The sequence below is a fragment of the Budorcas taxicolor genome, chromosome 13, assembly GCF_023091745.1.
Source record: "Budorcas taxicolor isolate Tak-1 chromosome 13, Takin1.1, whole genome shotgun sequence".
Lineage (NCBI taxonomy): Eukaryota > Metazoa > Chordata > Mammalia > Artiodactyla > Bovidae > Budorcas > Budorcas taxicolor.
In genome coordinates this window covers 69,964,655-69,990,803 of record NC_068922.1, presented here as the reverse complement: position 1 = coordinate 69,990,803, position 26,149 = coordinate 69,964,655, and the positions used below count along the sequence as shown (strand labels likewise).

At 48.0% G+C, this 26,149-nt stretch overlaps 1 protein-coding gene across 1 annotated transcript in view; it reads left to right on the top strand.

Moving 5' to 3' along the window:
• CHD6 (chromodomain helicase DNA binding protein 6) overlaps nt 1-26,149 on the top strand; it is a 148,010-nt gene that overhangs the window by 84,172 nt on the left and 37,689 nt on the right. The window contains exons 17-24 of the mRNA XM_052651301.1: nt 11,451-11,615; nt 13,308-13,487; nt 14,536-14,646; nt 16,594-16,796; nt 17,474-17,673; nt 18,312-18,471; nt 22,270-22,359; nt 24,675-24,778. Coding sequence (XP_052507261.1) covers nt 11,451-11,615; nt 13,308-13,487; nt 14,536-14,646; nt 16,594-16,796; nt 17,474-17,673; nt 18,312-18,471; nt 22,270-22,359; nt 24,675-24,778 — 1,213 coding nt within the window. The remainder of the gene's footprint in view (nt 1-11,450; nt 11,616-13,307; nt 13,488-14,535; nt 14,647-16,593; nt 16,797-17,473; nt 17,674-18,311; nt 18,472-22,269; nt 22,360-24,674; nt 24,779-26,149) is intronic.

Sequence of the window (26,149 nt, the reverse complement as noted above, 5' to 3'; positions counted from 1 at the left end):
CAGTGAACAGCCCCAGGTCCATGTTAGAGCTGGAATTCCTCAACTTGTGGTCTCCCAGACTGGCTGCCTTTGGGATTATTTTTAGTTACAGTTTTGTAACCAAGGGGGAACTCTCCTTTGTTTTTGAGACCTCTGATCAGACTAGGTAGAAATGAAAGAATTGGGATACATAGAGTAATTTTACGGCAGGGAACTGGGTCTGTGGTTACGGTGGGCTGTTCTGAGTTGCCCCCCAGAGATGAAGCAGGGTGTTCTCGGCTTGCCTGCCATGGGGAGGGGAGTACGAGGGCCGAGACAATGCTCCCCCAAAACCATGCACATTCAGCACAGTCTCCCTGGCGTTTACCCTTCACCCACGTGCTGGGAATGTGATGTAGAACAAAGTCTGGAGACTGGGGTGCCGAGACCAGCATGTGGTTCACAGGACTGCAGCTAAATCAGCTGTGAACATCAGTGAAATGCATTCCTGTCCCTAACAGAGCAGAAAACTCAACCTGACCGTTCCCGGGTACTGCCCTTGCTAGCCAGTTAGGTCACATCAACATACACAGTCATTCACACATATGCCTGTATTCTGACATTTTCCGTATATGAGTGAAAGTTTTCGGTCATCTGTAGTTCTTCATGGGTATTAAAGAGCCACAATTCCTACCCTGATTGAAGATGATCATTATTCTTCTTGGAAAATGGGTGTGACATAGAACATTCCTTTACGAGTGGATTGAAGCACGTTCTACCCAATAAAAACGTCAGGACCATGAAAAAAGAGTCCCATATGAACATGGTCTTACCTTCTATGCTAGTGAAATTTTAGCGTAGCTCCAGAGGTCAGGTTCAAATAGTGAATTTCAGTGTTCACTGTGGTCTCAAACAGCCTGGGCAGATCTGGTGCAATCCGTGCTTCTCCAGAGTCGGGGCAGTGTGGGGAGGCAGGGACTGCTAGGACACTGCTTCTCCACTGACCCTAGGCAGACCCCCTCTGAGCCTCGACAAGGAAGCCAACCAGGTTGGCATGGGGCGGGAGCGGGGGTGACAGCTGGGCTCAGCTGAAGTCAGCCCGAGTCCCCAGGGCAGGGCTTCAGACAAGCCAGCATCCATGGCCATGAGACAGAGCTGCGCTGTCTGAAAACTCAGCCCAAGTCAGCACAGTATTGCCTTTTCTAGTGTTTTTTCATTAACGATTATTGAAAGTTCATTCATTCAGCCTTCTGATCTTTTTGCTGGAGCTTTCTGTGCTTTGGGGATTGAACTAGAGAAATATATATGTTTTAGGACTTGCTGGAGAAATATATATGTTTTAAAAAGCCAGCACCACTCCAGCTCTGAGGGCACGTGCCACCCTTGCAGAGGCCGCACGATAACAGTGGTAAGGTGGCCCAGGTCCCGTCCTTCCTGTGGATGAGGCCCCAAAAGGGGGAATTCAGGAAGCCTGGGTGCAGGCATCCTGGCCGAGAGCACAACCACAGGTGATGTGGCCTCTGCAGAGGGTTTAGAAGGGAGGAGGGAACCCAGCCAGAGGAGCAAGGACCTGACTCTCTGCTCTGAGTGGGGAGAGGGGCTCGTCCCCGTGGCCGTTGCCTCTGCTGGCACCACCTCTTGATACTGATAGTGTGCGTGAACTCCATCGAGTTTACTTTTCTTTGCTAGAAGAAAGGAAGACTTTGTGACTGCTCTGTTATATGGTCCAGGTGCTCAGTGACTGCTAAATGCGGAGATGTGCCAGAATGTGCCAGACATGTTTAAACTGTCAAATACACAGCAGTGAGCAAAGACCCGTGGTGTGTGCTCTCTTGGAGCCTTCGTCTTAGTGGGGGAAGCAGACAATAAACAGGGAAGAATAAGTCATGTAGCCCCAGACAGCAATACACAGAGACAGCACAGGGTAAGAGGACACGAATGATGGGGGTTGGGTACCCTGATTTAGAGGGTAGCCTAGGAAGCCTTCTTCAAGAAGGTGACATCTTGGGGGAGATCCGAATGATGGGAGTGGGAATCTTAGGATACAAAATCAGTAGGAAGAATGTTCCAGACAGAGGGGACAAGATGTGTGGCCACTTAGAGTGGAGGGAGCGCCAGTAGCACGCCTGACACAGGTGGAGGTGCTCACGGCAGAGCGTGAGTCCCCAAGAAAGTGAGTCAAGCTCCTTTGAGGTCTCTCCTGCCCCTCTCTTCAGTGTACTCTCCATCTCACTCCCTGCTCCTCTTTTCTGCTGCCCCAAAGCTCCCTTTTCCCAGGCTGTTCGCTCACCTCTCCTTCCTTCCTGTCCTCAGCCAGCTCTTGCCTGACCAGGGGACACGTTTAGGAGTGCTGCACATGAGGCCAGGCCCTGGGGAGGCAGAAGCGTGCAGGGCTTCGGAACCACACAGTGGAAACACAGCATGGTGGGCCGATACCTGCGCTCTTCCCCAGAGATGTTTCCATTGTCAGAGGGAATGTGCCTTTCCCCCAGGAATCTATTCCTGGAGGAATGGAATCAGATTCCAAAGTAGGCCTGCAAAGGAGATGGCTGAAGGGAGGCAGCTTCCTGGGGCCCTGGTTCATACTACACTGAGAGCCCCTGAGTCCTCCTCTGATGAGTAGGTGGCCCACGGACACAGACTACGGAGTACCAGGAGAAATGTCAAACCGCTAGGTTTGAGATGTAGTTCGTGTGTTATGAACTGGCAGAGTATCCCAGCATGCTCACAGTGCTTGAGTTAGAGGACACTCTGGGAAATTCTTTTAACCTCTCTGATGATGTAAATTTTCTTTAAGGTACAAGTAGTATTTTAAAGTATTTTTTAAAACATGCCTTTAAAATGTCATAGAGCTAATCATTTGAAGAAGTAGTATAAGGATCAAGAGAAGAATGAACAGCATGCCTGATTCTTCATATCGACCGTTGAATTTTCATGTGATTGTAGAGACGTGATACAAGGTTCTAGACTTGGACCTTTAACCACCGTGAATTGAGAGCTGGAATCAGTTGGAAATCTGAGACTCCCTCTGTCTTCCCATCGCAGTCATTGGGATCTGTACCCGTTTAAAATTTTTCTGAACATGACTACTTGTCTCTCGTATGTTTCTTGGAAGCTCTTGGTATTAAAAAGTAGAGAACAACCTACGAGCTCTCAAATCATGCAGAGAGCACTGGAGCTCTGATTTCCCTGGGTGGAGGTTGTGGGGTAAAGGGGTAGCACCACCGCCTGGGACAGGGGCCCTGACTCCAGCAGAGGTTCTGTGTTTATACCTTTGCTAATGTGTTTCGTTTGGACTTCATCTCAGTTGCTACCTTAGTTCTGAATGTTCCCCTCTCTACCAAGTTTGTGTGTGTGTGTGTGTGTGTGTGTGTGTGTGTGTGTGAGTTCTGATAAGGAAAATAAGGAGTATATGAGATTGAATTGTGAAATGACAATCTCTTAAATGGGACAGAATTCACCCTGTAAGTAAGTCATCTTGGTCTCTTGGTACCATCCAGCTACTTGTGACAGCACCCCCTGCCCACCCCCACCCCTGTACCCCCAGCAGAGGTGTGTTTTTTCTTAATTGGCAAGGACTCCAGAGATAGATATGCCAGGACTAGTCAGGTGGCTTCATGCTGACTGGAGAGTCCTGGGTTCCTCTGTCTCGCTGCTCTATCAGCCTCCATTATTGTGGTTTACACACTGTTGGTTCCAGGATGGAAACGTCAAACCCCGGGTAGGGAAAATAAGGAAGGAAGGCGTGATGCTTTTTTTCAGAAGAGCATCCAGAACTTTTCCAGCTAGTCAAGGTTGACTGCTGTTACATGTCCTTGTTCAGAACCGTATGACCTGGCTGACTCTGGGAGGCTGGAAATGGTCTCAGCCAAAGACGTGGCTGCCCTTGTGTAAGAGTCACGATGCTGGTAGCAAGGACCAATGGGGATGTCGCTTCTAAGAAGGTCATAAATTGGTGATGTCTGCAGCTCTGTTAGACCTTTGCTCAGAACATTTCTGAAACTCCCTGTTGTAATTTTCCCTCAATACCAGATGAACCAAAAAAATAAGAAAATCAATGCCAGTACTTAATGACCACATATTGTTGCTGTTTAGTCTCTCAATCGTGTCCAACTCTTTGTGACCCTGTGGATATAGCCCGCCAGGCTCCTCTGTCCATGGAATTTTCCAGGCAAGACACTGGAGTGGGTTGCCATTTCCTCCTCCAAAGGATCTTCGCAACCCAGGGATTGAACCTGCATCTCCTGCTTTGGCAGGAACCACATATTACTACTACTTTATAGTCTCCATAATCCATAAAAGCATATTACTTAACTTGATCATGTCCTTTATTTACCAGAGCTGGCCATCAGATTTCCTCCTAATAATAATAAAGATTTACTACCACTAAAGACAAAGAAGGTGTGGCAACTAATTGTAATAGCCAAAAACTAAACAACTTAGTTGTCCATCTGTAGGAGACTTACTGACTAAGATTATATACTCAGCTCTAATAAGAGAATGGGAAGTATCTCTGCACACTGCTCTGGAGTCATCTCCTAAAGATATTGTTGGCTGAAAAAACATAAGGTAGAAAAAATATAGTATGCCAGCCTTTACCTAAAAAGGCTGGATGTCTGTCTATCTGTCATGCCTTCCCTGCCATGGAGAGGTAAACAAAAGCCTTCATTTTAAATGGTTACCTATTGGGGGAGGGGGTCAGGGTGAGAGAACAGAGAAGTGATGTATAGAAACTAGTTTTTCTGAAAATGCCTTTTTGTATATTCAACTTTAGAACCATCCTAAATACACGATTATAGAACAAAATCTCTTAAAAACTTTTTTATTCTGAAGTCATTTTAAGTAAAAAGTGCAAGATAGTGCAACATTCTAAGAGCCTTTGCCCAGCTTCCCTTAATGTTATCATTTTGTATAACCATACACGTTGCCCAGGTGGCTCAGTGGTAAAGAATCTGCGTGCCAAGCAGGAGATGCAGGTTTGATCCCTGGGTTGGGAAGATCCCCTGGAGAAGGAAATGGCAGCCCACTCCAGCATTCTTATCTGGGAAATCCCATGGACAGAGGAGCCTGACAGTCTACAGTCATGGAGTTGCAAAGAAGCAGACTCAACTGAGTGACTTCAGCACGCAGCACGCATGACCATAGTGTAATTATTAAAACCAGGAAATTAACATCGGTACAATACTCTGATCTGTAGACCCTATTCAGATTGCTTCATTTTTCTGCAAATGTTCCTTTTTCTGGTCTGGGATCCAGTTCAGGATCTCACGTTTCCTTTAGAAATTACAACTCCTTAGCCACCTGTAATCTGTGACAGCTCCTGTCTTTCCTCATCTTTCATGCCCTTGACACTTTTGAAGGGTACTGACTAGGTGTTTTGTAGAATTGTTTCTCACTTTGGGTTTGCCTGACGTTTCTCTCATGATCAGATTGGAGGTTATGCACTTTTGGCATGAATATCGTAGAAGTGATGTTATGTCCTTCTCAGGGGGTATGTGATGTCGATACGTCTTACTACTCATGATTGTAAGCTTCATTACTTGGTTGAGGTGGTGTCTGCCAGGTTTCTCCGCAGTAAAGTTACTATTTTTACCTTGAAACATAGTCAGTTTCTTGGGAGGAGATATTTTGAGATGCTATTCTTATCATACTTTTGCCTATTAATTTTAGCATCCACCAGTGGTTCTTGCCTTCAGTAATTAATACCATGGTGTGTTTGGCTAATAGTAATTTTCTATTTTAGTCATTCCTTCTGCAGTCGGAATTGGACTCTTAACTGTAAAGAGCAGCTGTTGTTTGTCCCCCACATCGGTATGGATTCCTGAATATTTATTTTATCTTACAGGTTAGAATCCATTACTCTCATTATTTTGCTGTTTGGATTTGGTCTTTTGGGAGCCCCTTTAGATTGGCTCCTATCCTTTAGACATGGTTCCGTCAGTTTGTGGGGCTTCCCTCATGGCTCAGTTGGTAAAGAATCTGCCTCTAATGCAGGAGACTCGGGTTCAATCCCTGGGTCTGAAACATCCGCTGGAGAAGGAAATGGCAACCCACTCCAGTGTTCTTGCCTGGAGAATCCCGTGGACAGAGGAGCCTGGTGGGCTACAGTCCATGGGGTCGCCAAAGTCAGACACGACTGAATGACTAAACCACCACCAGCACCGTCAGTTTGTGAGTACTCCTCTACTTCCTGGCACCACGAGACGTTCAGGTTCAGGTCCACAGAACTGACTGTCTCAAAGGCTCCCTGGTTTCCGTTTAGTTGAGAACAGCTTGTAGAAATCAAGGTCTGGCTTGTGAGTGTGCCCACTGCTACTGGACAGAGGAGCCTGGTAGGCTCCAGTCCATGGGGTCGCAGAGTCAGACACAATTGAGCGACTTCACTCACTTCATACTTTAATCACTGGAGAAGGACATGGCAACCCACTCCAGTATTCTTGCCTGGAGAATCCCACGGACAGAGGAACCCGGCAGCCCACGGTCCACGGGGTCGCAGAGAGTTGGACACGACTGAAGTGACTGAGCACGCCCTGCTACTGGAGTGTTACTGCTTCTAGGCTCCCCAGGCAGACAGCCAGGAAACACAGGTGTGCGTGCTGACACAAGCATGTGTACCACACACCTGTATTCCTTCTGTATCTGCTCATCTGTCGTGAGATTTCTGATCCCCGTCCCAACACCACAGGACTCCTTGTAGCCTTCTGCACTCTTCCGTATTTGTAACTCCTTTCTCTGGTTGTGAGAAGCCTGGTCTCATTATCATAATACGATACCTTTACTCACTTGTTCGCTCTTAGTATACGCATAGATCAAGTAGTTTCAGAATTACTAACCCATATTCTATGAAAGCTTCCCCAGTGGCTCAGTGGTAAAGGGTCCGCCTGCAATGCAGGAGATGCCCTGGAGACACAGGTTCAATCCCTGAAGCAGGAAGATCCCCTGGAGAAGGAAATGACAGCCCACTCCAGTATCCTGCTGCTGCTGCTAAGTCGCTTCAGTCATGTCCGACTTTGTGCGACCCCATAGACGGCAGCCCACCAGACTCCCCCGTCCCTGGGATTCTCCAGGCAAGAACACTAGAGTGGGTTGCCATTTCCTTCTCCAATGCATGAAAGCGAAAAGTGAAAGGGAGGTCGCTCAGTCGTGTCCGACTCTTAGCGACCCCATGGACTGCAGCCTACCAGGCTCCTCTGCCCATGGGGTTTTCCAGGCAAGAGTACTGGAGTGGGGTGCCATTGCCTTCTCCCTCCAGTATCCTACTCTGGGGAAATCCCATGGACAGAGGAGCTGGAAGGACTACAGTCCATGCATGAGGTCACAAAAGAGAGCCGACTTAGCGACTAAACAACAGCAGTCTCGGACTAAACTGTTTTGTTTTTTTTTAACTATTTCTTATTGGAGTATAGGTGCTGCACAATGTTGTGTTTCTACTGTACAGCAGAGTAAATCAGCTGTAATTACACACATATCCCCTCTTGTCTGGATTTTCTTTTCATTGGACCAAAGTTTTCATTAGGCTTAAAGTATGTTATCAAAATGCCATTTTCCAAAGTTACTTGGTTTAATTTTTTCTTTCTCACATGGTTAAATTAATGTAGAGACACTATCCTTATTTCTTGATCCTGAGAACTGTGGTTATATAAGAGACTGTCCTTGCACACTTTAGTGTGCAAGACTAAAGCACTTGGCCAGCTTAATCTCAAATGTTTCAGACAAAAAGTGGCCTGTGTGTGTGCACACGTGTGTTTATGTCTTTGTGTGTACTCGGAGAGACAGGAGAGAGTTAGGGCAGAAATGGTACAGTGAGTGAGGGAAAATGATAAACCTGGATAAAGGGCATATTGGAGTTGAAAACTGAAATTATATCACAGTGAAGGTATTGAAAAATTCAATGCAAACGCTTGAAGTAATCTCTCTCTTGGAGTTATGCTGTCCATGTCATATACAGCTAGATTCAACTGTTTGATTTTGCTTTTGGTATTTAGGGTTTGTTTCATTTCTCCCCACATTAATCCATGAGGTCACAGAGTTAGACACAACTTAATGACTAAACAGCAACAACTCCAATCCACTGTGCATATTCAGCTTTTACCATTTCTTTCAACATCCTTTCTAGCTATTAGGTTGGCCAAAAAGTTTGCTCAGGGTTTTTTTGTTGTGTTTTTTTTTTTGCACAATTGCATGAGCATTTTGGCCAACTCAGCGTTCCTTCCCAGGATCCAAACCAGGATCACCCATTACAGTTCTCTTACCTCTTTCGTCTCCTTTAGTGGATCAGCTGCTTGATATTTCTTGTTCTCCCACCCCCTTGATGTCTTTGGTGAGTGCAGGCTGTATGTTTTTCAGATGGTCCCTTGTTCTGTGTTTGCATTTCCTCAGGACTGGGCCCGGGTTCAGTGATACCCCTCTCAGTGATAGGTCGTTCTCAGGGTGTCACGTCTACAGGAACACAACGTTCATTTGTCGATAATCAGCACTTTGAGCTCGGTTAGTGGCGTCTGCTGGATTTCTCCACTGTGAAGTTGCTCATTTCCCTCTGAAATTAATAAGGAATTTTGGAGAGATGCTTTGAGAGTATGTAAATATACTCTTCCTCATCAAAGTTTCACCCAGTGGCTTTAGTTTCCATTGATCCTTTTTGCCTGGATCAGTCATCACTGTGATGGTTGCAAAGTGTTGATTTTCTAACAGTCATTCTACATTTGTTAGTGACTTTCTACTCCATGGAAGAGTCTTCCCTTTTCTCCCATTAGCTTGTTTATGTCAGTATGTACTCATGGATTCTTCTTCTGTTCAGTGGGTTATAGTCCATCATTTTATTTATTTTGATGTTGAGTTAGTCCTGGACCCAGCCAGTGGAAGCCTCTTCAACTTTCAGGTATTATTTTGATGTGTCTCCATCATCCTTTGAGTTCTTCCTCACATTCTGGCATAGTAATCTGTTTCAGACTGCCTACCCTGGCCCTAGAATTAAGCACTTCTCTGATAGGCCTTGTTCTTCTTACGGAGAATGGAATTTAGAAACCAAGATCTGAGAGTTAGGTATGTTCTTTGCTACTAGGATGCCATTGCGCCCAGGCCCTCTCAGTGGACAGAGCCAGAATACACACACACAAAGGGAATCCAGATACACATAATACATACGATGCCTTCATATGTATATGTGTGTATAAACATGCATGTGTCTACCTAAACGTATAAACATAAATACACATTTATGTCTGTTTCAATGTCTGTATATGTGTGACTATGTACACACACCTGCACACCTAACCGTGACAATACTGATAACCTCCAAATCCAGTCTGACACCACAGAGAGGTTTTCTAGTTTTTCTTCTTTCCATGTTTGTAACTTCCTTTGTCAGCAATGAAAAGCCTGACTCCTCTTACCCTCAGTATATTCACTAATTCGCTCAACCCTAGATTACACAGAAAGTGTTCTAGAATTGCCAATCTTGACACTGTAAAAAAGAAACCTATTTGCAAGTATGTGTATAAAACACTGCAGTTTGACTGTACATACTTAATGAGATATGGCCTAGAGTGGGAGGGCAATAAGTCTTACATTGTTTTCGGTAATTGCGTTTTTGGGAGAAGGGATCATAATGATGCTATTTTTCTGGTATCTATTTTTCTGGTATATATTGTGGGATAGATCAAATAGGTGGTGATATTGGCATGGTTGAGAACTGAGCTTTTCAGCGTAGTTAAAAAGATGTGTGGTTAAGGAAGATAAAATCCCATAGTCCCAAACTAGAATTAAAAGTTGTCAGTATGATTTCATGATGTGTTTGGTCTTATGTGTGCACGTGATCATACACACTACACACGCACAAACACTTGTACTTTTGCCCACTGAGTAGACCCAGGACCAATGACCAAGCAAGCAAGTGGCAGCGAGCATCCAGACTGTTGTCTCACTGCCACTAGAGCAAAAGAGGCTCTTGGGACTCCTTGAAAAGAGGGCTGAATCTGGGTTTAGGCAAGAAATATGCAGTGGGAGCATGGAATATGTTATCATACCAGAAAGCAAGGGAGCTGTCAGAGACTGCTCATCTTTGACTTAACATATGAACATACCCATATCTTTTTCTTTACACACAGCATACCCCAACTGTGAGTTTATACTGATGCCTCCAAATACAATATCAGAATTTCTTCTAGTCTTCCTCAGAAAGCCAGGAGCCAACGAAGAGGTTCCCACAGGCCATATTTGAAGAGCATTAAGAATAATAACAGCAGTAAATGCAGTTAAAAAAAAAATAGCACATGTATTATTTAAATGCATACTTTCATTGTATTACTTAAAAAACTAATTACAAAGATCTTTGTTAGTCACTTCTGGAGGGTGTTCATTTGGAAACTGATTAAATATGAAGAGAAAGAGCCAGACATTTAGCTTGTCTCTCCTTTATGAACTGTACATCAGGGTCACCAAAAAAATCAGAGAGGGGAATTGTAACCCCTAATGATATAATGAGTCTAGGCAGTGAGCATCAGCTTCGAAAGAAAGACAAACCAGACATCATATACCTTTTGATGGAAATTTATACACCACCTGTGAAATACACTTGCCAAAGGTAACATCTTAACCTCATCAAGTCTCAAGGTATAGCTCCAGCTTAGAGGAAGTGAAGGGAACAGAAGAATCTGTTCAATAAAGCAGCCAAACCACAGGTGGCAGAATACAGACCATGAGAAACTACAGGAGAGGTGTTTGGTCCCTTCAGCAAAGAAGCTGCATTTTATAAAAGGAGAGAATACAGGCAGGGAGTATCTGTAGATTAAAAGAGACTTGAAATACATCAACCAATTTTAACACATGGGCTTCGTTTGAATCTTGATCCAAACAAGTGAACTTAAAAACATATATATGAGATAAGCAGGGAAATAGGAACACTGGCTAGATAGTACGCAGTGTTGATTTTTTGAAGTATAGCCATGGTAATATATCTTACAAGAGTCCTTATATTTAGAAATACGTATTAGAATATGTGAAGATGAAACGATATCCGTAATAATCTTAGAGGATCAAGGCATAGCAGAGACGTGAAATAAGAATGACCACAAGAGGTCCTTGTACTTTTCTCTGCTTTTGTCTTATGTGTGAAAATTTCTATGGTAAAATGAAAACAACTTAGCAAGCGGGGCTGCTGGCTCTGAATGGCACATTTCCCCAGAGAGCAGGGCAGCCTCCAGGGACCGGGTGCCTGCACGCAGACCGCAGGCTAGGGAGGGAGGAAGCCAGGTCCCTCTCGGCACTGTATCCCAGCACACGAGGGTCACCCCATAAATAACGGGAGGTGAAAGGAGCACTCTGGAAGGGATGGCTGGCACCGGGGTGAGCTCTGCTCCACAGTCAGTCCCGTGATTCCCACCTCTGAGAGCCAGCCACTCACACCCCGTGGAACATAGCATCATTTCCCCATCCCTTGGGCTGACACCGTCCTGTCTGGTGCCCTGACGCGTGTGCCCCTCGTTCCTCCCCAGGCTCAGGCCCGGTGTCACCGGATAGGCCAGAGTAAAGCCGTGAAGGTGTATCGCCTCATCACGCGGAACTCCTACGAGCGGGAAATGTTCGACAAGGCCAGCCTGAAGCTGGGCCTGGACAAGGCCGTCCTTCAGGACATCAACCGGAAGGGCAGCACGAATGGCGTGAGTATGCCATGGCTGCTCTTAGGCCCGGAGATGGGGTTGTCATGCAGCCCAGACCCCTCCACCCCCACCTGCCAGAAGCCTGTACTCCTATGGCTGTTGTAAGGTTCCCTTTCACTAAATTGAGTCAGGCCACACATCTTTGGCGGCTTTCCGGGTGGCATGGTGGTAAAGAATCTGCCTGCCAATGCAGAACACGCAAGAAACACATGTTCGATCCCTGAGTTGGGAATATCACCTGGAGAAGGAAATGGCAACCCACTCCAGTATTCTTGCCTGGAGAATTCCATGGACAGAGGAGCCTGGCGGGCTACAGTCGATGGGGTAACGAAGAGTTGGACACGACTGAGCACACACACACGCACACACACCTTTGACAGTCAATCCCCTGGAATAGAGGATGACTGAGGGTGAATCTCTGCATCTCTAGATGGATAAGGGAATCCATAGGAGCAGTTAGGTGGTAGGATTGCCCAACATTCGATAACATTTCAGTAAAAAAAACTTTTAGTTTTTTAATTTATATTTTTATTTTTTAATTGAAGGATGATTGCTTTACAATGCTGTGTTGGTTTCTGCTGGGTAACAACGTGACTCAACTATATGTATACATATATGCCCTCCCCATTGAGCCTCCCTCCCACCCACCCCATGAATAGACTTTTAACATTGCCCTTTGGAAATGAGTCGATCTTAACCCTCTTGGCTCTACAAACTATCTACTGTCACCATGCTTTATCTGATACTGCAAACTTGGAGCTCCCTGAAGGTGAGCTATTCCATACCCAGCATCCCATAGAGTACTTGGCATATTAAAGATGTTCAGTGCATCACGGTTAATGAAGAAATGAATGAATAATTTATCAATCAGCTTGAAACATGGCAGTGAATAGAATCTTTTTTCCAACCTCTGGAGGGGATAAAAATTGCTGCAAAGATTCTTGAGTTGCAGTAAAGTCCAGGAAAACAGAGCAGAATATCTCTCCTTAATCTCTGGCCCTCTAAGTGAGCTGTCCTTTCGTCCAGATGTTCTGTATCCTCTTAGCTATGCATATGCTGCTAAGTATAATACTTCATGGTACAGTGCTGGGAGTCATGGAATTCCCTCCTGTGACTGATATAAAGAGAACCAGATTCTTAATTAGAACCAGGAAAGGGTGTTTTGAACTCCCATTTCCTGTTTTCAGCAAGCAATTGAGCAGATCACACTTGGCATGGGATCCTCTCTTTAGTTAAGAAATGACATCATTTCCAATACTATTGTTTTTATTTAATAATGAATAAATCATTATTCTTTAGCTCAGTTTGGTCCATCTGGAGGTTTTTAAAGATACAGACTCAAACTAAAACATAAAATAAACCTTAAACATATTCTCTCCGGTGGTGCCTAGTTTTAACAGTTTGTGACATTTGATAATAACCAACATCCTGAGGAATGTTAGGGCTGTTGGGTCCTGGGCTGGGTTTTATTCCAGGGCGCCCTGTAGAGGATCATCTGCCCGCCCTCCCCATCATGCTCCTGCATGTCTTTATCTGGGTTTTCATTTTCTAAAGCTCGTTGTCCATGTCTTAATTCTTCTGACATGAGCAATGAGTGGAGGAACTGTGTGCTGAGTCCTGAAGGTCAGAGTTGAGGCTGTTTTCCTCCTGTGCATTTCCCACTTTGTGAGTAGCCTTTGGTGACCCATCCAGGTACAGCAGCTCTCAAAGATGGAGGTAGAGGATTTGCTCCGGAAAGGTGCCTACGGCGCCTTGATGGATGAAGAGGACGAAGGCTCCAAGTTCTGTGAAGAAGACATAGACCAGATCCTGCAGAGGAGGACACATACCATCACCATCCAGTCTGAGGGGAAAGGATCCACTTTCGCCAAGGTATAGGGCCTTCTCTGCAGCGTCCACGTGGGGCGGGGCGGGGCAGTGACAAGGAAAGTCTGTATACTTTGACCCTCATCGGCTGGGCTCCTACTTCTCTAATTGCAAACTGTTGAGATTTTCTGGCTATATGCCTATTCTGTGTGCCACTCTGAAGATGCAGATTCTTACAAGAGGTTTGAATGATTGGTCAGAAGCTATAAAAGAACTCACCCCTTCAAATCCTTGGCTGATCTTCAGTGGGCAGGGAGGACACTTGGGCTTGCAATTTGCACTCCTCATTATGCACAAAGATTGCTCCAGAATCCTCGATTGGTCCTCTCAGTTCCCTTATAGGATACTCCCTGGTCAATGTCAGAGAGTTGAAATTCCAGTGAACACTCCATTCCTCAAATTCAAGCAAGTATTCTGTTCATTTCATGAGACTTGAGAGAGTGTTTATCCAAGATTCCCAGCTTCTAGCCTAGGTGCCTCCTTCCTCTGCTCGTCAGGTCACTGGGTTTAGAATTCAACTTAACCAAACCACTTACAGATCCCTCTGGGGTTCCCTCGCCACAGGCTCTCTGAGCTTCGTGACCTGTTCTGTAAATCACCTGTCTGGTGACTTATAGGGGAAGGGCTTTTCCAGGGATATTTTGCACTTAAGAGGCATAACTCATCTCTGCAGACCTCATACTGCCCAGCCATGGCCTGTCCCAGCATGGACACTTGGGACCTGGTGAACTGAAAGAGAAACCACGTCCAGGGAAGTTGTAAGAATCAACCCTTTCACGGGCAGCTAGACATATGCTTGCCATTGTCTCCCACTGAGTTTAAGTTACAAAAAATGATCCTGTAGGTTGAAATTATAATTTCCTCGCCCAATGTTTGAAATAAGATTTTAAAAGAATAGCTTTGAGATTTCCACTTAACATTTTGGCAGCTCTGTTAGAGGTTTTGATTTTGAACGCAGATGGAGCATATACTTGTGTCTGTGGTACGCTGGAGAACACAGGGTGTTTTATTGATTGTGTTCAGATATGGTTTATTGGTTCTTTCTTCTTCACAGGCTAGCTTTGTGGCTTCAGGAAACAGAACGGATATTTCCTTAGATGACCCAAACTTTTGGCAGAAGTGGGCTAAAATAGCTGAACTGGACACGGAAGCAAAGAGTGAGAAGGTACAGCATTGAGAATATTTTATTTCATTGAACATTTCACAGATATCTCATAGGGCCATAAACTCCTACCAGGTCAAACCATGATTCACTCCTGAGCCTTAGTATTTAATGAGATGCTACATGTAATGTACTTAAAACATGCTTGCCACATAGACAGAGCTTGAGAAATGTTAACTGTATTTAAAATGACCTAATTGGGAACCTGGGGAATTCTATTAAAACTGGAATTTCCAATTTTAGTAAAAATTCACTTAGAACTGGAACTAACCAAACAGATCAAGATCAGCCCCGTGACCCAAGCCAATATCCTGTCCCTGGCACGTGACTGTTTTCCTCTATTTCAGCACCTCCTATGCAAGGAATTTTACCTCTGACAAACAGTGGAAAAAAGCATGATGTAGAAAAGTGTATTAGATTCCCCTCCGTTCTTTCAGTATCTTGAGTTTTTCTATTTCTGAACATGAGGAAGAGAATGGCCTTGGAATAAAACCAGGGTTTGAATACTGGCTCTGCCATCCACTGTCTGTATTTTGGGCAAGGTACTTGACCTCACTGAGAAAGTGAAAAAAGAGAGACATGTGGACAAAGGAGTTGGTGGCACCCAGTTTGCAGAGCTGGAGGTAACACTGCGAAGGCAGCTGCCCCCAGCCGGCTGCAAGGCTCGCAGAAGTGTCTGCTGCCCTACTCTCCATCTCTGACCCCATCACCTTCCTTGGGATTGAGCACAGGTCACTGTCTGCCCTTGTCCTCAGATGCGTGTTGAAGTCTCCTGGGCTCACAGACCCAGCAGACAGTCCCTGCTTACACCCTTTTGATTGAGTAACCAGCATCCAGCCTTGCCAGTTCTTCAGTAGGATGGCCAGAGGTTGCTTAGTCCGGCCTCTTCTCCTAACAGGAGGATTCTGCTGTCCCCTTAGTAACCTCTTTCTAGTGTTGTCCAGTGTCATGGTCAGGAAGTGACTTGTGTACAGGGCGGTGGGCAAGAGGGGGAAGAAAAGGCCTTGCCCTGAGACAGTCAGAAGCGGTTGGAGCATCCAGGCGGAGGGAAGATGATTGAAGCAGAGGCGACATCCAGGCCGCATAGATGGGTGTGCAGGAGCTTAGCCGAGCTTCCGGGGGAGGCCTAGTAGCCGAGCTTCCGGGGGAGGCCTAGTAGCCGAGCTTCCGGGGGAGGCCTAGTAGCCGAGCTTCCGGGGGAGGCCTAGTAGCCGAGCTTCCGGGGGAGGCCTAGTAGCCGAGCTTCCGGGGGAGGCCTAGTAGCCGAGCTTCCGGGGGAGGCCTAGTAGCCGAGCTTCCGGGGGAGGCCTAGTAGCCGAGCTTCCGGGGGAGGCCTAGTAGCCGAGCTTCCGGGGGAGGCCTAGTAGCCGAGCTTCCGGGGGAGGCCTAGTAGCCGAGCTTCCGGGGGAGGCCTAGGCGGAGGGGGTGAGAAGCATGGAATGATAAGAGACTAGAGAAGTGGTCACGGTTGTGGCCAAGGGAGCCACCGAGGGGGTGCATTTCTCTCTTCCATGGAAGACAAAAGGTTAGTGGCGCCAGTGGAAGGCACAAAAGGAAGCAGCAGTAATATGTGTTGTCTTCAGAAAGTTGCCTAGCAGATGGAATTCTCCGACTCCTGTCTCCAGAGCCGCCTCCACGTGCTGGGCAGAACAGCCGGGGTGCCCCAGGCAGCCACTCCAGCGCTGGGGGCCTCGCCCTTGTTAGAAAGACTGCAGAACCAGCAGATGGTGGCGGCCAGCCCTGGAGGGAGGCGGGGCGACAGGCCAGCCTCAACAAGTCCCCTCTGCCTGCCGTGGGCCCGGCAGGTGTGCTGGAAAGGGCCTTTCCTGCTGGGGGTCGAGACAGGGGTGTGGTTCCTCCCCGCGCGGTCCTGAGGAGCGGCAGCAGGGTCCGCCCTGATGGCGGAGGGAGACCAGGGCCTTTCTCCCCAGCCGTCCCCTCTGCCTCCAGGAGAGCCTGGTGCTCGACCGCCCGCGCGTGCGGAAGCAGACCAAACACTACAACTCTTTCGAGGAGGACGAGCTCATGGAGTTTTCGGAGCTGGACAGCGACTCTGACGAGAGGCCCACAAGGTCCCGGCGCCTCAATGACAAAACCAGGCGCTACCTCCGGGCCGAGTGCTTCCGGGTGGAGAAGAACCTGCTCATCTTCGGGTGGGTGTCGGCTTCGCCTCTTCGCCCTCGTCATTTCCCCCTCTTCTGTTCAGTCGAGATGTGTCCAGCGTGGCTCTCCCCTCCCCTCTGGGGTCTGGGCGGAGGGAGGGTCTGTTATAGGAAGAGAGAACTGAGCTTTCTGCCCGAGGGCCCCTCAGCCAGTACGCTCTGCCGCCATTTTACAGACGTGCCGTGATTCTCTCATGTGTTTGTCGCAGCACATTTCTGGGACTCATTTGCCACCTGGTACTGATTTCCGGCCTTTTTCCCCCCAAGGACTTACAGGAATCAGTGCAGCAGATGTTAGCGTTACCGCATGATGCATGCCGGGCTCTGGCGCTGGTAGAAGCCGAGGGTTTAGCTTCTGGGAGCTCCCCATCGCTTTCCAGTACTGCACCTGGACTCTGTCTTAATTCCAAATTTATTCCGTACTCCACATACTGTCCTTCCTCCCTTAACATTATAGCGGCCGTATGAAGCGCTCTGTCCAGTGTCGAGGTCCCCTCAGTGGCATTTGCTGGACTGCAGTGTGCAGGCCTCCGAGGTTTTTCAGGAGACAAAGCCCTCAGGGCCCCACCAGGGGTCAAGACACGCACTTGGCTCCTGTGTGCCCTGCCGTGTTGAGGGCACGGCTGGCCCTTCCTCCCTCTAACGCCCTTCTGGGGGTCCGCTCTCAGCTGGGGCCGGTGGAAGGACATCCTGACGCACGGGCGGTTCAAGTGGCATCTGAACGAGAAGGACATGGAGATGATCTGCCGGGCCCTGCTGGTGTACTGTGTCAAGCACTACAAAGGGGACGAGAAGATCAAGAGCTTCATCTGGGAGCTGATCACACCCACCAAAGACGGGCAGGCCCAGACGCTCCAGAACCACTCAGGTGCGGGATGGCAGCGTGTCCTTCCCTCCTTCTTCCATGCTGGTCCACGTTGCTGTGCTTTGGGGACTTCTCTCTCTCCTCAGGTGTATTTCAGAATGCCACTGGTGGGAAAAGATGCTGATTTTTGTTCATTTCCATTCTCCTTCCCACTCATCCATGTTACCTGGGATGTTTTAAGTGTGGCTGGGCCCTCTTGAAGTTCTCCGCTCCTGCCCTCTGCCCTCGGGATCACAGCATCTCCTCCTGTGACCCAAGGCATGCCCCACCCCAGTTCCACCTCTGTGTGTTTCCTGGGGCTGCTCCTTCCCTGTGCTGAGCCACAGCTCACTCACCTTCTCATCTTCAGGTCCAGTGTTCCTTTTCCCCAGCTGGGTGGTGGGGTCCCCAAGGACACAGGTTCGACTGTACCTTCCTTGATCCTACAGGGTACTTGGTAGATTCTTCCTAACTGACTGAATGGACCAAGGGTTCACTGAGTAGGGGACTGGGTGCTCCCTCACCATCCGTGCCTGGGGGCTGATGAGCAGGGTCCTTCGTCCAGGGCCACCATGCGCAGCCCCACTGCCACCCTAGCCCAGCTTTGTTCCAACAACCACATTGAAGGCACCTTGGCTCACCTTCCTGCCTTTCTGTCTCAGGCTTGTCCGCTCCGGTCCCCAGAGGGAGGAAGGGAAAGAAGACGAAGAACCAGCTGCTGCTCCCAGAGTTAAAGAATGCAGACTGGCTGGCCACCTGCAACCCCGAGGTGGTCTTACATGACGACGGCTACAAGAAGCACCTCAAACAGCACTGCAACAAGTGAGTGCCCCTCACCCCTGGTCACTCGGTGCCCCTGGACCACCGTGCAAGGTCAGAAAGGCAGGCAGCTCTATGCTGAAAGCTGGGTCAGGGTTCATTCATACTGAAAGCTCTCTTTTTTCCTTTTTTTTTTGAAAAAAATATTTAGCTGTACCAGGATCTTTGATCTTCAGCGTGGACATGTGGGATATTTAGTTGCTTAGCTGTGGCATGTGGGATCTAGTTTCCCAACCAGGGATCAAAGTCAAGCCACAGGAGTCTCAGCCACTGAACCACCAGGAAGGTCCCCTCTCTACCTCCTTTAACCATCTCTCTTCTCTTCTGGAACCTGGCCTCTCTCACCAACGGAGTTCATACAGAATCTTCTGACGTGACTCTCAAGATCCACTGAGGACCCTGGTGATTGCACTGCTTTCCCTCCCTCCATCGCCACGGGCACGTTAGCGAGAACAGAGACTGGCCTTGGCGGCCACCACGCTCGGCTGCCCCCTCGCTGTGCCAGGTTCTCCTCTTCCCACCTGCTGTGACATCCATGGCCTCCTGGTGTGTGATGGACACACATCTGAGATAGCATTCTGTATATCCCAGGGCTAACAGCTAGGGTGGGGCAGGCAGAGATAAAGGAAACAAGTGATAGAAAATGAACCCGTCCTTGTGAAGTTTTGTTGTGGGGAGTGAGGGCACCAGCCACAAACAATGACAGGTTTGCACATGGATACACAGAAAGGAGGCTGGCGGGGACAAGGACTCCTTGATGGATGGGAGATCTGGTGCCCCAGGCTCCTGAGGAGTCTGTAGTCAATATTAAGCAGCCATGTTTCTTGAACAAGTCAGACATGACTGAAAAAATGGTATTTGGGCAGAAAAATAATCTGGTAACAATTTGCAAGATGGAGTAGGTGCTTACCTGGAGCTGAATGGCCAATTCAAGAGTTTTGTCATCATAAATGTTGACTGTGATGACCTAGATTAGGATGCTGACTGTAGAACCAGAGAGAAAGTGTCAACTATGAGAGGTGTGACTAAAGGAGAAACAATCACCATGTGTGATGAGGGACATGAAAAGCCAGTAACTCCACGGTTGTGAGCCTTATGGACTGGGAGAACAGTGGTGCTTGTCTCCATATCAGAATCATTACATTCATTAAATGACGAAGAGCAAAGCCAAGGACCGACTCCGGTTTTGCCTTATTAAGTTACAGCAGCAATACTTGGCTGCCCTGTCCCCAGCTGCAGATGGGGATCTGGAGTGTTGGAAGCAGGCTAAGCTGGAGAGGTTGACATAGAACTTCCCTCACACCTGCACGTGTCATCACAGATGCTGAGCAGAACTAATTGTAACCTTGGAGAAATTCTCAACATTTCTACCACCAGCTCCAACTATCTCCTGAGTGCAAGCCTTACCCCAGGAATCAGAGAATAGAACAGTAAAGCAGTCCTCTGGGTTTGAAGAAGCTGACTGCTGTTTATTCTTCTGAATCTGGTGGAGACCACGGTCCTCTTGGTTCTGGCTCATTGAGGCCTGGAGACTCAGAGCTGGTGGGTGCTTGCAGCGCCCCCCATGTAGCCTGGGAGTTTTGTGGGCAGTGTCCCAGCAGGGAGTCCTCCAGCCTCCATTGCAGTCTTCCTAGTGATGGGAATTTACCACTGAACTACCAGATGATTCTAACTCATTGTCCTTCTGTGTATCGAATCTACAACCTGCCTCCTTGAATTGTTCTCCCTCTGCTCTTGGATTCTGGTTCTCTCATGAGGTCCTGGTCTCTGCAGCAGAGACCAGGCAGGATTGCTTCAGCACAGCTGGCCTGTGAGCTTCTAGAATTGTGGGCTCTTTCACTAGTAAATTTACTGCCACCCCTATATCAGATGAGCTTCCTGGGTGGCTCAGTGGTAAAGAATCCTCCTGCCAATGCAGGAAACCCAGGTTCAGTTCCTGGGTCGGGAAGATCCCCTGGAGAAGGAAATGGCAACTCACTTTACTACTTTTACCTGGGAAATCCCATGGACAGAGAAGCCTGGCAGGCTACAGTCCATGGGGTCGTAAGAGTCAGACACAACTTAGTGGCTAAACTACCACACCACCAATTTCAGATAAGGGTCAAGACAGGCTCTGGAGTCAGGACTGCTTGGATTTCAATCCTGGCCCCATTACTTACCTGCAGGTGAATTATTGTAAAAATAAGGATAGTAGTTCTTTGTTGTTTGGTTGCTAAGTCATGTCTCACTCTTTGTGACCCCATAAACTACAGCTCGCCAGGCTTCCCTGTTCTTCACTATCTACTAGAGTTTGCTCAAACTCAAGTCCGAGTGAATGACGCCATCCAACCATCTCAACCTCTGCCACCCTCTTCTCCTCCTGCCTTCAGTCTTTCCCAGCATCAGGGTCTTTTCCAGTGAGTCAGCTCTTGACATCAGGTGGCCATAGTATTGGAGCTTCAGCTTCAATATCACTCCTTCTAGTGAATATTCACGGTTGATTTCCTTTATAATAGTTCCTACCTCCTAGCATTGATTTGAGGATCAAGTGAGCTAACACATGCTGGCACATAGTGGGTACTCAAACTACTGTTTGCTGTTAGTATCCTGATAGTACTGAGAGTGCATGATGTTGTTATCAGAAGAACTTAAAAAAGCGGAAAAACAGCTGCTTCAGATCTAAGCTCAAGAAGTCAAGACAGTGATGATGTGTTCAGGGGTGGGTAAAGTGACTGGAAGGGAACACCAGGGGACCTTGTGGGGAGATGTTTTGGTTCCTGATCTGGATCCTGGATATACATGTGCAGTCAGTATGTGAAGATTCATCAAGCTGTGCATTTGTGCAAAACACACTTCATATCGAGAGAACAGTCATTTTTAGAAAAAGGAAAAGGCAATGCTACTGCTAAGTCACTTCAGTCATGTCCGACTCTGTGCAACCCCATAGACGGCAGGCCGCCAGGCTCCCCTGTCCCTGGGATTCTCCAAGCAAGAACGCCAAAGTGGGTTGCCATTTCCTTCTCCAATGCATGAAAGTGAAAGTGAAGTCTCTCAGACGTGTCTTGACTCTTCGAGACCCCATGGACTGCAGCCTACCAGGCTCCTCCGTCCATGGGATTTTCCAGGCAAGAGTACTGGAGTGGGTTGCCATTGCCAAAATATTACTAGGTTTTGTTTGGCTAAAGTAAAGGGTGTTACAGGCTTCCCAGGTGGCACAGTGGTAAAGAATGCACCTGCCAATACAGGAGACACGAGAGACATGAGTTTGATCCCTGGGTTGGGAAGATCTCCTGGAGGAAGAAATGGCAACCCACTCCAGTATTCTTACCTGGAGAATCCCATGGACACAGGAGCCTGGCGGGCTGCAGTCCATGGGGTCGCAAAGAGTCGGACATGACTGAAGCGACTGAGCATGCAACAGGCATGTGTACAAGTGAAACTATTTGAAAACATCACCGTTCAACATACGCCACTCATCACTTAACTAGGAAACTGGTAACAAGCCTCTTGGAAGGCAGCTCTGCCCTAGAGGTCACGTGGCCACGTGGATGGGGCAAGTCATCTTAAGGACCAGAGGAGATGCTATTTTTCTACTCCCCCGACCCCCATGGCTCACAGGGTAACCTTAACAGATAACTGGCAAGGTAACCTTTCCGTGTGTGAAATGGGGATGACCACAGTAACATCTGCTGTTAATGTTCTCTTTTCCTAGTACTCACGACCTGGGAGCACCCAGAATTGCCCTGGGTCACTGAGGGAATGGCAGCGCACAGGCAGCTGACGGGTTCTGGCATGTTTCTTTACCGTGTCCACCTTTCCTAGGGTACTCCTGCGAGTCCGGATGCTGTACTACCTAAAAGCTGAAATTCTGGGAGAAGCAGCCGATAAAGCATTTGAAGGAACTCCAGCCAGGTAAAATAGGTCATCCTTAACGCCCAGTGTGAAGGAACTGCTGTAAAGTACCTGTTGATGGAAACGGAAAAACCTGCCTGTGTTTTACGAGGCCCGTGTCCCCTCCCTCCTAGGGCCAGTCCCTGGTAAAGCAGGCTGGTAGAGTGAGGAGGATTCAGCCAGGTCATCTGTGAGTGAAATAAAAGAAAAAGTGTTGTTTAAAACATAGCTCGTGGGCCTGTCTCGTCTTCTGAGCTGCCCCACACTCTGTGGAGAATCTCCCTGAATAAACCTTCTTTCTCTTTAAAAAAAATAACAGCACGGCTCTTGGTGAGGTTCTTAGTTTTTTTCCCCTTCCGGTAGTGTTGTAAAATTGCTTTTAAAGCAGTCATTTCTCTGCCTTAACTGATCATCACTCATGGATGGATATGAGTGACGTTGATGTTTGACATGGCAGGTGTAGACTGAAGGCTTTACCCGCCCTTGGCCTCAGTCCTCTTCCACCTTTGAATGGTCCCCCTTTGTTTACTGGGTGAAAATACTTAGTCGTGTTACTGATGCCTTCTCACCTGTGCCTTAGTTTTGTAAGCTAGGGTTTCCGAAGCCATAGAATCCTGGAGTAGCCCAAGATGCGGGGGAAGAGACTGCCGAGCCCCGGCTACTGCTTGATGGGGCTGTAGGATAGTCACAGTGTGTGAGCAGGATCCCCAGACGCCTCCTTCACCATCCCTTCCCCCAGACCTGCAGTTTGCTCTGGCCCCATACAGTGCTAGTCGTCCCCAGAGGACCGCAGGTGTTGGCGTTTGAACTCTGCTTTGAGGTTCCCCAGGGCCGTGGTTCCTTCCCTCTCTTTCTTCCCATTGGGCGGTGCTCATGGCCTTAGTGGTCACAGGAGCATGAGAGGAGGAGAGAGGTGAAGGGCAGTGACAGTCCTACCCTTGAGCATTCTGTAATCAGGAGCAGTCAGCTTGTTGACTGTTAGCACTGGCTACGCATTTCACAGTTACCGTGGGCATTTCTAGTGAGAATCAGGAGGTTGGGTGTTCCGGTAAAAAGGTCCAACTAGTGAGTCATGTAAAGGCAGCAGAATTCAACCTGATTATTTATCTCCAGTGTTACCTGGCAGAAGTAACCTATCTGAGTTTACTTATTCCCCTGTCACCTGCATTCTTAGACCTGCAGATGGAGGGAAGTGAGTAGAACGTGAAGAGACTAAGTCCGTTGTCCACCTCCTTCCCCGTTTCCTTTGCTTTCCGCGGTCTTAGTTCTCACTGGTCCTATTCAGGTTAAATACCTTATAGTGGAGAAACTGCCGTGAGGAATGAAACACCGCTCACCCCAAAAGAGTTGTTCAGCCATGGCACCACACAGGCAGAGCAGTGGGCCAGGTGGGGAGAGGTGGGGTCAGGGAGTCCCACCCCTGCAAGGAGAGCTGGGCCTGGCAAGGGGGAGGCAGCCCTGCGTCCCAAGAAGAACCTGATGGAAGAACCAGCTGGAGATGTTCCAGAGGAGGCGTTCCAGGCTCCTGGGAGGTGGGAGGGAGGAGCCATCCAGGTGAATGCTCTCCCTCAAACCCCAAAGCCTTCCAAGAGTGAGGACGGTGTTCAGACAAATGAAGCCAGTTAGCTAAGGATCTGTGTGAGCTCTCAGAACGTGCAGAAACTCAGACAGGGACCAGTCCCTGCAGATCTGCTCCCTGGGGTGAGTCACATTCATCCCTTTGCCCAGAAGTTTGACCCAGCAGACTTTTAGCAGACCCTGGCCAGGAAGTTCCTCCTGCTGTGGCCCCTGTCCCCTGTAAGGCTCATTTCGTACCCTGTGTGCAGCAGTGCAGACTAGCTCATTCAGGAATAGTGCTCACGATCTCTACGTGTCAGACCATGATGCTTGTGCACTTTTCAGCTTTTGATCATGTATGAATTCAAACACTTGGGGGGTTGTTTTGCCTTTACCTAATGGACACATTGATGGCTTTTGGTGTGGTTGTCAGCTGAAGGTGCACATTAGAATCGTCTGACACATAGAGCCCCAGGCCCCACCCCAGACCAGCTGGCAACATGTTCTTCATGAGGTGCTTTCAGATTCTACATCATTCAGTCTGAGTTGAGCCTGGACATCAAATATACCTGCTGAAGTCACTCCCCATTTTAACCAGATGCAGGGCCCTGGTTAGGACACCTGGGCCCCCTGCTGTCTGAATCCTCCCAGTTTTGTTCCTTCAGCCTCTAAGCGTGCACCTAGGGATGTGGCTTAGCCCCGGGGCTCCAGCCAGGAGCTCCTGTGTTGTATTCTGTCCGTGTGGAAGGCACTCTGAGCTCATGCCCTTCCTTCCACAGGGAGCTGGACGTGCCCCTGCCTGACATCGACTACGTGGAGATCCCGGTGGACTGGTGGGACGCTGAGGCCGACAAGTCCCTCCTGATCGGCGTGTTCAAACACGGTGTGTATTTCAGGGTGTGTTTTCTCTTTCCTGAAGAATCCCACAGGCCTGTCGCGTGTCTCTCTGAGAAAGTAGAGCCTCCCCTCTGTCCTCTGAGGAATTTGCCCAGATGAGTGTATGAGTCATGCAAATACAGCGAATGTATCAGCGAGGCCCCTTGAAAGGGTGGCGTGTCTTCCTCACTAGTGTGGCTGCCCTGCTCTCGTTCACTCACAGACCCAGCATCAGGCCTGGTGTCTGCCACGTGGCAAGCCCTAGGATTTCTGGAGTGAAGCAATAAATAAATGGGGAAAATGTTAGGTTTTACCATTTCACATGTATCCAGAATTCTAAGGTCATTTCAGCTGATCTACTTAATTTCTAGTACATATCTTTGGTATAAAAATTTTAAGAATAAAAGATAGCATATCCTTTTTTTTTTTTTTTTTTACTATAGTTACCTAGAGACCAAAGGGGATTGAGAGGTTTTTTTAATAGCTTAGAGAAAATGACATAAATGGTGTTTTCTTCATCTCTGATCCTGTTCTAAGTACCTGTCCTTGCTTTCAGCCGACTGTTAAGATGAATAAAGCAAATCCCGGAAATATTCACTGTAATGTACCTGATACACACCTTCCCTGCCAGGTGAACGAGCCGAGGTTTTGAGCTGGAGAGCAGGGCTTAAAAGTGGGAAGAGGTAGATGTCCCTGCCTTCACTGCCAGCTCTGCCACTTACAGTGTGTGACTTCGGGCAAGTCAGAAACTTCTCTGACCTATTTCCTTACCTGGACACCAGAGAGAGGACAAGACAGCCCACCTGGAAGGTTGTTGGAAGATCAGCTGAGACGGGGCATGTGGGAGGCCTGAGCTGTGCTTCTCTCGTAACAGCCCCGGGTGCCGTCCACCATCACTGATTCCTCTGCCTTTGGAAGGTTCACTGTCTTTCTCACACGTGCCCTATCAGTAGAATTCTTCAACATTTGCAGGCCAGCCTGCAGTATTTACATAACAACGATGCATATACCTATTTTAATGAGGAATCTCTTCAAAACATAGATTCTGGTGTTTGCAGGCTTTGGGAGGCCTGGTGGTGTTAGTGTCAGGATCGTCAGCCATACTTCCCTGGTGAATTAATACTTCCCATCATTGTGTAATGACCCTCTGTATCCCACATTGTGCTTTTGGCTTTAAAGACTTTGTATGTGATGAGCTTAGCAGACACACTGTGAAGATGGGGAAGACCTAGCCTCTGTGCCCAGTCCTGAGGGACTGGTGTTAAGCCACACGTGGTGCTGACCGGCTCACTCTTGGATGGGACCAGACCCATGTAGTTGGACAGGGATGTTGTAAGCAAACCTAGGCTGGGCTGGACAGAGGCCTGTAGTTGGCTCC